The sequence below is a fragment of the Centruroides sculpturatus genome, unplaced genomic scaffold (assembly GCF_000671375.1).
Source record: "Centruroides sculpturatus isolate CEXI.00-Female unplaced genomic scaffold, Cexi_2.0 scaffold2638, whole genome shotgun sequence".
NCBI classification, from domain to species: Eukaryota; Metazoa; Arthropoda; class Arachnida; order Scorpiones; family Buthidae; genus Centruroides; species Centruroides sculpturatus.
Genome location: NW_019386856.1, coordinates 6,789 through 18,945, shown reverse-complemented (window position 1 = coordinate 18,945; position 12,157 = coordinate 6,789). Strand labels below are relative to the sequence as shown.

At 32.7% G+C, this 12,157-nt stretch overlaps 1 protein-coding gene across 2 annotated transcripts in view; it reads left to right on the top strand.

Moving 5' to 3' along the window:
* The first annotated feature begins 1,031 nt into the window (after nucleotides 1-1,031).
* Nucleotides 1,032-12,157, top strand: part of LOC111615854 (cathepsin B-like) — a 16,283-nt gene continuing 5,157 nt past the window's right edge. Inside the window, exons 1-6 of one of the 2 annotated variants that reach the window (XM_023357286.1) lie at nucleotides 1,032-1,316; nucleotides 6,021-6,253; nucleotides 7,804-7,920; nucleotides 7,991-8,119; nucleotides 8,340-8,412; nucleotides 8,506-8,572. In XM_023357286.1, the coding sequence (XP_023213054.1) occupies nucleotides 1,222-1,316; nucleotides 6,021-6,253; nucleotides 7,804-7,920; nucleotides 7,991-8,119; nucleotides 8,340-8,412; nucleotides 8,506-8,557 (699 nt within the window). In that variant the 5' untranslated portion in view covers nucleotides 1,032-1,221 and the 3' untranslated portion in view covers nucleotides 8,558-8,572. Of the gene's footprint in view, nucleotides 1,317-6,020; nucleotides 6,254-7,803; nucleotides 7,921-7,990; nucleotides 8,120-8,339; nucleotides 8,413-8,505; nucleotides 8,573-12,157 lie in introns of those variants that run through there. The other variant, XM_023357287.1, reaches the window with a different exon arrangement.

Below are 12,157 nucleotides of genomic sequence, written 5' to 3'. Positions count from 1 at the left end.
CGTTTTATATGAATTCCATGTATAAGTCACATAGATTTTACAAATACGTGAGCCGTTCACAGCCCTGCACACGTATTTATAAAATCTAGGTGACTCGTACAACATGGAATTCATATAAAACGAAATTATCAACAGTGTTATAGGGGGTAGACTGTATAAACTGCAAGAAAATTTACGTTTCTCTTTTACACGGTTTTATGAATGAAATATAATTATTTATTTTATCTTATACGGCTTTTTATAACTTGAAACGTATCTTTTTGCACCATTTTTTGAGGAACGTATCTTCTGTATAAAAAAAAATTAAGTGTAATCGTTACCACCTCTAAGGCGAACAATAGAGATACAGGAGGATCTCTATTTAGTCCTGAGTAAGTCATCTCATTATGAGAAATTAAAAGTCGTACTTTTTTCTTTAATTCTCACCACAATAAGTGTAATGACACTTATATTCTCCAGTCACCATACCAGTATCGTGGGTTTCTCTGCTTGCAGGTCAAAACCTTCAAGTCACTCAAAAAATGATGTCAGATCATTCACAGTTTGCAGGATGGTGAATCGATTCTGAAATTCAAATTGAAAAGCAGCACACTAAATGTCATATTTCTCATAAACCACAAAAGAAAAGCAGACATTTCAGAGATTGTGGTAAACCAGGTCGAAAAATGTCAGTGTTGTGGATTTTCAACGCAAAATGGAGGAGTTTCGTGTATTAGTTTATGTAGTATTTGATCCAATAGGGCTAAATAGGGCTTAGTTTCTTATTGAAAGTATCTTTTTTGCATATGCCCATGTATTAAGTTGCCTTATTCCAACCGACCAGCATACAACCCATTCAGTTTTTTTACCCAAAAAATAACACTTTAGTACTTTCTGAGCCACCTATTCTCCAGATTTAGCCAAAAATAATTTTTTTCCTTTCTTCCCATAAAAGTAAAAGATCAGATATGAAATAGCTACAGGTGGATGCTATTTCGAAAACTATCAACGTAATTTCTTTTCTCGCTTGTATTAATAGTTATATGTACAGTCCGGCAACTTATTGGTCATTCCTTGTATTTTTATAACGTGAAAAGTGTAACTTTGTTAATAACTTTTTCCAGATAGACTTAATTGAAACTATATAATTGCTACATGATAATAAATTTTTATTTAGTTTGTTTTATTAAACCTTTATACGTCTGTGTGTATCTTAAATAGGCATTTGGAGCTGTAGAATCAATGTCAGATCGAATTTGTATTAAAAGTGGAGGAAAATTGCAAGTTGAACTTTCAGCTGAAGATCTACTGACTTGTTGTCATTCTTGTGGAAATGGGTAAAAACATGTAGAGATGCAATGTTGTTATTAACATTTGTTTTTTCTTTTTGAATTTAAGAAATACTAGAACTATTTGTATCACATTATCATATTAGCTGCTTTTATCACACTTGACACTATCATCTGAGTATCAAAACTTAGCTCAAAAACATTATTTAATCTCTACTGTACGATGGTACAGTGGAGATTAGAAAAAATCTTAGAAAAAAATTGAAATTTTTTTGGCCAGATGACCGACGGCCACCTTGACAGCTCGGTCATCTGTCAAGGTGGGCTGTCAAAGTAACAGCCCACTCCTCTGAAGGACCCGGGATCGAATTCAGACTGATAGAAAAAACCCAGGAATATTTCCGGGGTGGTCCGACCGTATATGTCGGTCTTCGTCCCTCACCATCAGACCGTTGTGGGTCTGGCCGAACTTAAAATGGGATTGCTGTAACAAGGAGGAAAGGGCAAAAAAAAACGTTCACTCATTTTTTAAACTCTATGCTGTGGGCAATACCTGGGTTGTTTAGCAATCCCGTTATGAGTTCGTACCAGACTTACAACAGAGCGGTCGGTAGTGAGAAAAGACCAACCGGACGGATCAACGCCCAAAAATTCTTGGGATAATTTGACCTGTCTGGATTTGTTCACGAGTCTCCAGATCGGTAAGCTTCTACTAAGAGATGGTTGGGCTATTCAATTAAACTAATAGAAGGACCAAACACTTGTCAAAATTTGTCCGAAAATTTCAAAAAAGAGAATTTTATTGCAGTATTCACTTTAAAACTCAGTCAAATACGTTGACATCTATATAATATTAATTAGTGTAAAAATGAATTTATTATATTAATATATATTTATTTATATTGGATTATTTATACTTATATGTTACGGCCAAAGCCCGAAGTTCGGCCAGTTCTCGAATTGGCTGGCCATTTCGCACTTTGGCCGAGAGGTGTGGCCAAGGTCCGATTTACTTGAAATGACCAGTGTACAGTACATGATACTTTGGCCGACCATTTCGAAGGGACTGGTAATTCCTGGCCAAGATTCGATGTGCTGATACAAGACTGTTCCGTAGGCAGCACATTTTTTGGTTCCAGTGTGATAGTGTTCTCAAACATTTGCGAGGTCGCCCAACCGCGCATAATGGCAGGATATTCGAGCAGTGCCAAAGCGTATGTGGAAGTGTTGATGACAGAGACAACTCTCTCCAGTTACAATCAATTTTCCCGATTTATTGTTTTTTGTTATGCTTACAAAAACAGTATTTTCTGTCGGAGAACGGGACGATGTGAATATGCGGATGACTGTAGAGTGGCTGGGCGGTTGGGCGGTTGAACAGTTGGTCAGTTGGACAACTGGACGTCTTGAGTTTGTGTCGAGAGATATGCATCGTTTAAACGTCAGAGAAACGGAAAATATTTTCACTGTGGAGTATGCCGCACAGTATGAAAATCCGGTGCAGAAGCTCCCCGTGTCATTTATAATTTATTTATGAATATGGTCCGGTTCACTTTCGGAGTCTCACACAACTGTATTCCAGAAGTAAATTTTCCATTCTGCACGAGAAACTGCTCACACTGGAATTCTTGGGCGCAAAAGAAATGTTACTACGAACCGTCGCATCTCTCCAATCACTGACAGGTGGCCAAGGTACACACGATGCAATTGCATTACTAAGTCATCAACAAATCGCTGTAAGTGCAAAAATAACAAACGGTGTGTAATTCGAAATGTCATAACAGTTTATCTTGTCGTAACAAGTGATGGTAGAGATTGATAATTTACTATGATTAATAAATAAACCTAGCACGTAATTGAATTTGATAGTTTATAATTAATAATCAATATAAAGTATGAAATTATACAGACCCACGAAAATCTGCTCATGACTTTTTCTTCCGACTTTGGCCGATCGCTTCATGCCATTTCGCAAACTGGCCGGCCATATCCCAAAATCAAGAAAAGATCAGACATTGGCCAGTCAATTTACAGTAACTTTGGCCAATTTCGAGCTTCAGTCATAACATATATATGATGAAGGAATAAGAGTTGCTTAATATTACATAATGTGATAATATTTAAATATAAATAATAACAACTCAAAGCCCGAGAAATATAGAATAAATCACCAAATGATTGCCTTAATATCGGGCTATAATATGGCTAATTAAATGATTAGTATAAAGTAATTTGACAATAGAGGTAGACGTTAGATGCCATCTCTTAAGTAAATTAATAATTATAAATAAATTATTAAATAAATTTAGAACCTTCTGGAATAAAAAAAACTGGCCCGGGACGGGGCTTGAACCCGCAACCTCTGCTTGCTGTGCGGTGCGCTTGCCAGTTACGCCACCCGGACCCCGAGCTACTCTTCGCTTTTGAACCCGCAACCTCCACTTGCCGAGCGGTGCGCTTGCCAGTCGCTCGGGGTCCGGGTCCGGGGTTGGGAAGAGAACAAATGCGGAAAGACGCAAGAATGTAGGTTGAGGTGGTTTGGTCACATAGAGCAAAGAAGTGACAACTATGTTAGAAAGAAGATTGGAAAACTGGTAGTAAAAGGAAAGAGGAAGAGGAAGACCAAAGATGGATTAGAAAGATAAGGTGGAAGAAGACTTGAATTACAGGGGACTTAAGAGAGAAAAAGCCCTTGATAGGGAGAAATGGAAAAAACATATTAGAGAAGGAAACGTTGACCCCATATAAACATGGGAAAAGATGAAGATAAAGAAGAAATATTACTAGAATATAAATAATGCAATGTATACCAAACTGCAGTTTGTAGATGATACATTTTGTTTGTCTTCCANTGTTTTCTGGAATGAAGGGAAATCCCAGAATATAAATAATTATTTTTAAGATATAAAATAAATCTCGAAATCGAATGATATACAAAAAAAGAGAAGACAGATGTTATGTGTTTATCACCTGTAACCTCGAAGATTTATTTCTAGTTCGTTTTCCTCATACGTTTTGGTACTTCATTTGCTGTCTAGTATTCTTGATTTGTCTACTTCGGCTTCTTTAATAGAAGAATTAATCTTATAGCCCGGTAATTCGGCAGTTCGTTTGGCTTTAATAATCAGGTTTATGAAGAAAACCTTCATATTTGCATACTTCCTACTGGTTTGGATTCTTGCTCAATTTGCACAACCTTTCATGATGCAGTAATTGAAGCTTCTGGGCATGGTTAAAAATTAAGACAGCATAAGCACATTTATTCAAGATATTACAAGTTCTGACAAGTAAAGAATCTTCTGAGTCTTGCCACAAATAGGCGACATTTTGATTATTGACAATCAGTGACATGCCATAACGAGCAGAAATTTAAAAAAGTAATAAGCAGAATTAAAATTAATAAATACAAATGTATTCTGACAGTTTATGAGTTAATTATACTTTCTATTTGCAAAATTTCCTCAACCTTAACACACACAAAAAAAGTGAACTTTTAAGAAATTTGTAGGATTTTCCGGGATAAGACGAATTTCCCGGATTAAAAGGCAGACGTGTTTCCGGGATTCCGTTAGAAAAACCCTATCCTTTGGCTATAAAATTTAATATATTTGTGCAATTGCATTTTTAAGTTTCTATATAATCGTGGAATTTGTTTTATCAGTTCTCCTAGATAAATACTAACTTATCAAGAAACGCAATTAAAATGTAAATAAATTTTGATATAAAATATACATTATATTTTATATATATTACAATATATATTTTATATCAAAAGTTATTTACATTTGAATTGCGTTTCTTGATAAGTTAGTATTTATCTAGGAGAACTGATAAAAGAAATTCCACGATTATATAGAAACTTAAAAATGCAATTGCACAAATATATTAAATTTTATAGCCAAAGGATAGGGTTTTTCTAACGGAATCCCGGAAACACGTCTGCCTTTTAATCCGGGAAATTCGTCTTATCCCGGAAAATCCTACAAATTTCTTAAAAGTTCACTTTTTTTGTGTGTGTTAAGGTTGAGGAAATTTTGCAAATAGAAAGTATAATTAACTCATAAACTGTCAGAATACATTTGTATTTATTAATTTTAATTCTGCTTATTACTTTTTTAAATTTCTGCTCGTTATGGCATGTCACTGATTGTCAATAATCAAAATGTCGCCTATTTGTGGCAAGACTCAGAAGATTCTTTACTTGTCAGAACTTGTAATATCTTGAATAAATGTGCTTATGCTGTCTTAATTTTTAACCATGCCCAGAAGCTTCAATTACTGCATCATGAAAGGTTGTGCAAATTGAGCAAGAATCCAAACCAGTAGGAAGTATGCAAATATGAAGGTTTTCTTCATAAACCTGATTATTAAAGCCAAACGAACTGCCGAATTACCGGGCTATAAGATTAATTCTTCTATTAAAGAAGCCGAAGTAGACAAATCAAGAATACTAGACAGCAAATGAAGTACCAAAACGTATGAGGAAAACGAACTAGAAATAAATCTTCGAGGTTACAGGTGATAAACACATAACATCTGTCTTCTCTTTTTTTGTATATCATTCGATTTCGAGATTTATTTTATATCTTAAAAATAATTATTTATATTCTGGGATTTCCCTTCATTCCAGAAAACAAATCACTTTTTTCTCCAAATCCCGGGACAAGCAAAGGATCGGGAAATTAGAAAACCTAATGTAAAATAAATTACATATAAAAAAGAACATTTTTAATTTTTTTTCCTTCTAATTAGTTGTGATGGAGGCCTTCCAGCTGCTGCTTGGGAGTATTGGGTATCTGATGGAATAGTAACTGGAGGATTATACAATAGTAATGAAGGTTGTCAACCATATCAAATTCCTTCTTGCGAGCATCATAATAAAAAAGGTCCACTTCCACCATGTTCAGGAGAAGGTCCAACTCCTCCCTGCGTTCGGTCCTGCCGTAAAGGATACAATGTTACTTATAATCAAGATAAATATTATGGTAAGTGGCTTTTATTTATACGTATAATAATTTACAGACGTATTATTTTTTATAAAAATTCTTTAACAATTATATTTTCATTAAAAATTCAATCTTTAAATTATTTGAATTCAGATTTGAAATAAAAACTTTTAAAATGTAAAATATTTCCGCATCTATTGTCTCTATCGTTATTGCCATTACAAATTGAGAGAGGGAGAAACGATACAATGAAATAAATTATAATACCTAAATGGATTAATTTTAATGGGTATTTTTTTCCAGGAAAATTGGTTTGTTTTTAGAAACATCAGTCATAAAATTCATTTTAATTACATCGAGTTGTCCTAAATTTTTCAAATTATATATTATCCATGATTTATTTAAATACTTTCAATGTTGTATTTTATTCTACATACTTTCGACTTTTTCTGTATTGCGGACACTAAAAATATCCTTTATTCTATGGTCATCATGAGTTCTGCCGAGGGCACGTTCTTTGACTTTATGTGACGTCAGACACTTCATTGGCGTTAAACTATGTAACGCAGACAATTCGATCGAAGAACTTTACCGTTAGTTTTGCGTAATGCTGATTGACTAATTAATACTGCTGAAACTGAACTACTAACACACACTGTAATAATTAATAAAACCTTTAATTTTCAAGAGGAATATATACTAACATTAGAACACTTGTAGCTCTGTGTGATAACATTTGTCTGAAGAACAGAAAAAAGAAAAGGCGGGAAAAAGACAAAAGGAAGCTCGAGAGGAAAACCAACCAGTGTTTCCACCAAACACCAGATCATGAAAATGTTTAGAAAAAATTTTTTCCGTATTTTTCAACAAGTACAATTGAGCATGCACATTGCAAGACGATGCCTTTCATTTATTCATGATGCTACTTTGTTCCAAACGGCGTATACTGCACACGAAAAATATGCCTTCCGCAGAACGTTTAGCTCTTTTATTAGAGAACTGCGTTTGTACATCTTGCTGGAAGGTTGATTCTGCTAACATGTTCAGATGTGACAAATGAACTTGATTTTAAAAACAATTTTTGGTACATCATTCTGCACAATATTTGTATTTGTAAAATCTAAGTGACTCGTACAACATGGAATTCATATAAAACGGAATAATCAACAGTGTTATTGGGGGTGTCGACTGTATTCTTTTCATGTACGTTTTTATGATTTACTCTATTTACTTAGTGCTATGAAAATGGTATTAAAAATTTCTAAAATGCAAGCAGTTGAAACAAGGATTTTTCTTTAAATGATTGAACGTAAGATTACACTTACGATTAGACTTAACCTAGCGAATTAGCGAGAAGACCACAATTATGACGAATTTTCACTAATTCGCTAAATTAAATTTTTAAATATTTTTTTTCAAAGATTTTTTATATAATTATATAATTTCACAACCTTCGCTCACTTTAGTCCGTTAGGCGCCATCTTGGTTATTAAGTAATTTTTATACTGTATACTTATAGAAATAATATAAATTAATTAATATTAATTACTTTTTACTCAATAAATTTAAAATAACGGTAAATTTTCCAGGTAAATCTTCATACAGTATTTCGATCGACGTGAAACAAATTCAAACTGAAATTATGAAAAATGGACCCGTAGAAGCAGATTTTACAGTTTATGCCGATTTTGTATCTTACAAATCAGGTTAATAAATTAATGCAAATTTCACATAAAATATAATCGATATGTAATCCATTTTAATGTCGGAATTTAGGTGTTTATCAGCATCATAGTGGCGATGTACTTGGCGGTCACGCCATTAGAATTTTAGGTTGGGGAGTGGAAAATGGTGTTCCTTATTGGCTTGTAGCAAATTCCTGGAACCCTGATTGGGGCGATAAAGGTATATTTTCAATATTAAAATTAAGCATGTAGATATTTCTTTACTATTTTTTAACGGGTGTGTATTTGATGCTTATTTTATTTTATTTTTCTTAAAATACTTGTAAAATATCGTAATTAATAGATTTACTGTGGTTATTAAGCGTTTGTAACGTGTTAATTTTAAGATTTGATATTTTATAATATTAGCAAAAATGGTAAATTTTATTTTTATTTTAAAGGTTACTTCAAAATTATTCGTGGACAGAACGAATGCGGAATTGAAAGTGATATTAACGCTGGACTTCCTAAACTGTAAATAATATAAAATATATTTTTGTATATGAAATAAATGTTTATGTAAAATGCAATTTGAGTAAAACGTATAATTGTGAGAATTCTTTAAAGGTTGCCGTTCTTCTATTGTAAACATATCAAAAATTCGACTGTTGTAAGTTAATACAGGATAATGGCGCAAGTATATATTATTGTAACAAGCATTACAGCAGTGTCTCTCATAACAGTTACTTTTCGTTTGTCCATGAAAATGACATTTATGCTTGCATCATAATACGGCAGAGAAATAAAATAAATAAATTATTCACTTATTCTACATAGAAGTTATGCGTCAATGATAAACGCGTAAATATGTGCTCCAACCCTACAAGTCCCAGACAATTGCCTACATATTACATAACTACTTACAATTTACAATTAAATAGGTACTAAACATAAACCACACTCATAGCCAGCAGAATTAAATAAATAAAAATTTTAAACTAACATTTTAATATTCGCTGAGAGATTTTTAATGTAACAAACGTTTTCGATCCATTCAATAAATCAGTGTTTTTCAACCTTCTTGAATACGCCACCCCTTTACAAGTTAAAAAAAATTCTGGCGACCCCCAGGGCCATATTAAAACTATATCAGTGATTTTAAAAACTACATATTTAATTTTCTTTCTGTTGAGATCTAAATATCGATCGAAAAACTAATTGTACTTTAAAATAAAAACGCAAAGCCTTCTCACTGAAATTGTAGTTTTATTTATTGTAGTGTAGGACCTACAAACACTTGTCTTTTTCTTTTACCCGCGACCCCCAGTGTAAGTCTTTGCGACCCCCTAGGGGTCGAGACCCACAGGTTGAAAAACAATGCAATAGATCATCTTCAGGTTAAAAAGAATATTTCTTAAATGGAACAACAATTTCAAAATTCAAAAATATTAATAACCAATAACATTAATTGATAAATAACATTAATAAGAGTAACTAAAACATTATAAATGATACAAAAATGTAAAATAAATAACATATTACTCATATCAATAATTAATACTATCTATTTTATCTAGATATAATTCTCTTTAAAATATACTAGCGTTCATGTGCCTGTTGTAAGTTTTTAACGGCATATTTCCAAGCCGATGGAAGACTCTCTGCGTCCCTTGCATTAATGCATTTTTCTTTTAGCTTGTTTCTGTAAATTTCTATCTTTTCAGCTGTTCTTGCCAAAGTTGGAGAGTGTATCTGTCTTAGGATTTCCGCTTCATTCCATCAACCAAGGATCTTTCCGCTTGTGCCATCTGAACTAATACTGTTGTATTAGACCTTTTCTAATGTCATACTTGTGTTCTTTGATCCTTATACCTAGGTTTCTATTAGTAACCCCTACGTAATCTTTATTTATACCTATTAGCTGGTTCTCGTAGGGAATCTTATACACACCCGCCTTATCTTCTTTTTTAACTAACGCTTTATCGTTTCTAAGTATTTTATACAAATTCGGGGCTCTTTTTAAGATCACCTTTGTATCCTTTTTATTTGCGATTTCTTTCATAATCCCTCCTAAATACTTGTTGTATGTAAATTTCGTGTACCTAAATGGACCTTGTCTAGTGACTTTATCATTACTGGCCTCAAATTTTCTAATAATTCCCTCGATAACATTCCTCTTATAACCTAATGTTCCTGCTATCTGTATAATTCTTTCTATCTCTGTATCCCGGTCTATAACGTTTTCGCAGTATATAAAAGCCCTTCTAATCAATGCTCGAAATGCTGTTAACTGATATCTATAAGGGTCATTAGAGCTTGCAGGGATATATAGTGGGCTATGCGTTGGTTTAATGAATACGCTAGTGGATATACGCCCTTTGTTAAATATGATATTAATGTCTAAGAGTTTACTGATATGATTTTATGATAGTTCTGTATAGTTGACAAAAGTTTTAAAAAATCCATTAAAATATTTGATATTTTTATTCCGCTCTGTGATTTTATATTACTCACGAATTTCGATGTTAAAACAGTGATATTATGATTTCGTATGTCCCATCTTTAAGGGGATGTAGGAAAAAACGTGTACAATTCTTGTACAATATTAAAAAATTAACTGTTAGTTTTACAGCGTCATTTACAACTAAATTTAATAAATGAGAGATGCACGAGGTACAGAAAAGCTCTATTTATTTTCCTTAAAGTTACGATTTATGTATCCGTTTGTCATAAAAATTTGTCTTTCCATTTTTTCCCGAAACTACAAATATTCGAGTACAAAGTAACCGGTTTCGACTTATTTCTACTTAAGTAGTAAAATAATTAAGCGATTAGGGAATTGGGGACATAAATAAAACCCTGAAGAAAGAGCCGGAATTTTACTTAAATAAAAGCTTTACCGAACCAATATCTAGCCGAATACAGTAGAAACTGGTTTCTTCGTAATTTTAGACGTAATAAAAAAAGAAATTTTTTCAGTTCAATGAGAGTGACCGAAAAGTTGTAAATTTCCGTGGACACCTGGTTCTAAATCGAATTAGTTAGAAAACAAATGACTATTAAGTTTAACATATTTAGATTTTTACAGCTATAGTGAGAAACGTTTAAAATTTACACAGCCCTGTCGCGTCCTTTGAGATATGCTAGTGACACCACAAAAGAGGCATTTGACATTAACCGGTATCGGCACCCTCGGGATTTGGCATGCATGCACGCACTGCACACCTACCAAGACCGTCTCTAATTCCAACCACGAGCCACTGGTAGGGAGCAATTTTAACTAAGTGGATTGTTTTAATATTTAAAAAGTAAAGAAAATTTTATGTTACGTTTCTTCACAAAACTGTATTTAATTATAATTTTCTTTAAAAGTATATTCATACAATCGAATATTTTGTACAAGTATGTATATTGCATATCCATCGCACATTTTATTTTAACAAGTAAGTTTTCATAATTTTATGTTTAATTTTAGCCCTGATATTATGGCTAGCGATTTACAATGTAATTTCGATATTGAAAATTTATTTTTAAAGTTTTGGTTCGAGACCATATAGTCAAAAAGAAAACATTATTAGAAGAGAAAGATCAATGCCTAAATTAAATATAAATACTGATTTAGTGAATGTCTCTTCAATCCGAAAAATTGTTTCTGGTAGACTACCTCACAGCCAATTCAGGTTATAAACTCCTATTATTGTTATTTACAGATGCATTTCGACCTAGGGCGTAAAAAAATTTGTTGTATTCTAAATTGTTTTTTAAAAGGCTTTTTAAAAAAGTTGTACAAACGTATACTGTCAACCTTTGGAAGATAATATGCTTTTAATTGAAAAAAATCTCACTGAGGAAGAGCTAGTAAATTAATCTAGCTCGAAATGCATCTGTAAAGAACAATAAAAGGAATTTATAACCTGAATTGGCTGTGAGGTAGTCTACTGGAAAGAATTTTTCGGATTGAAGAGACATTCACTAAATCAACATTAAAAACAGCTAAACCATCGGAAATTTCAGAATATATATAAATACGTCAACAAGAAATTTGTTCGACATTTTCACGATAAAATTTATGCAGATATAAAATGGCTTTGTGGATGTATAAAAATGCAAAAATTGTTTTGTTGGCCTTGCCTACTATTTTCAAATAAAATTAGTGTGTGGAATGAGATTGGCTTTGACGATTTAAATAATTTGAGTAAAGCTGGCAAAAGACACGAAAATCCTAAATCTCGCATCGATTCTTTCGTAAAATTGAAGCAATTTGGAAATCAAAATAGAA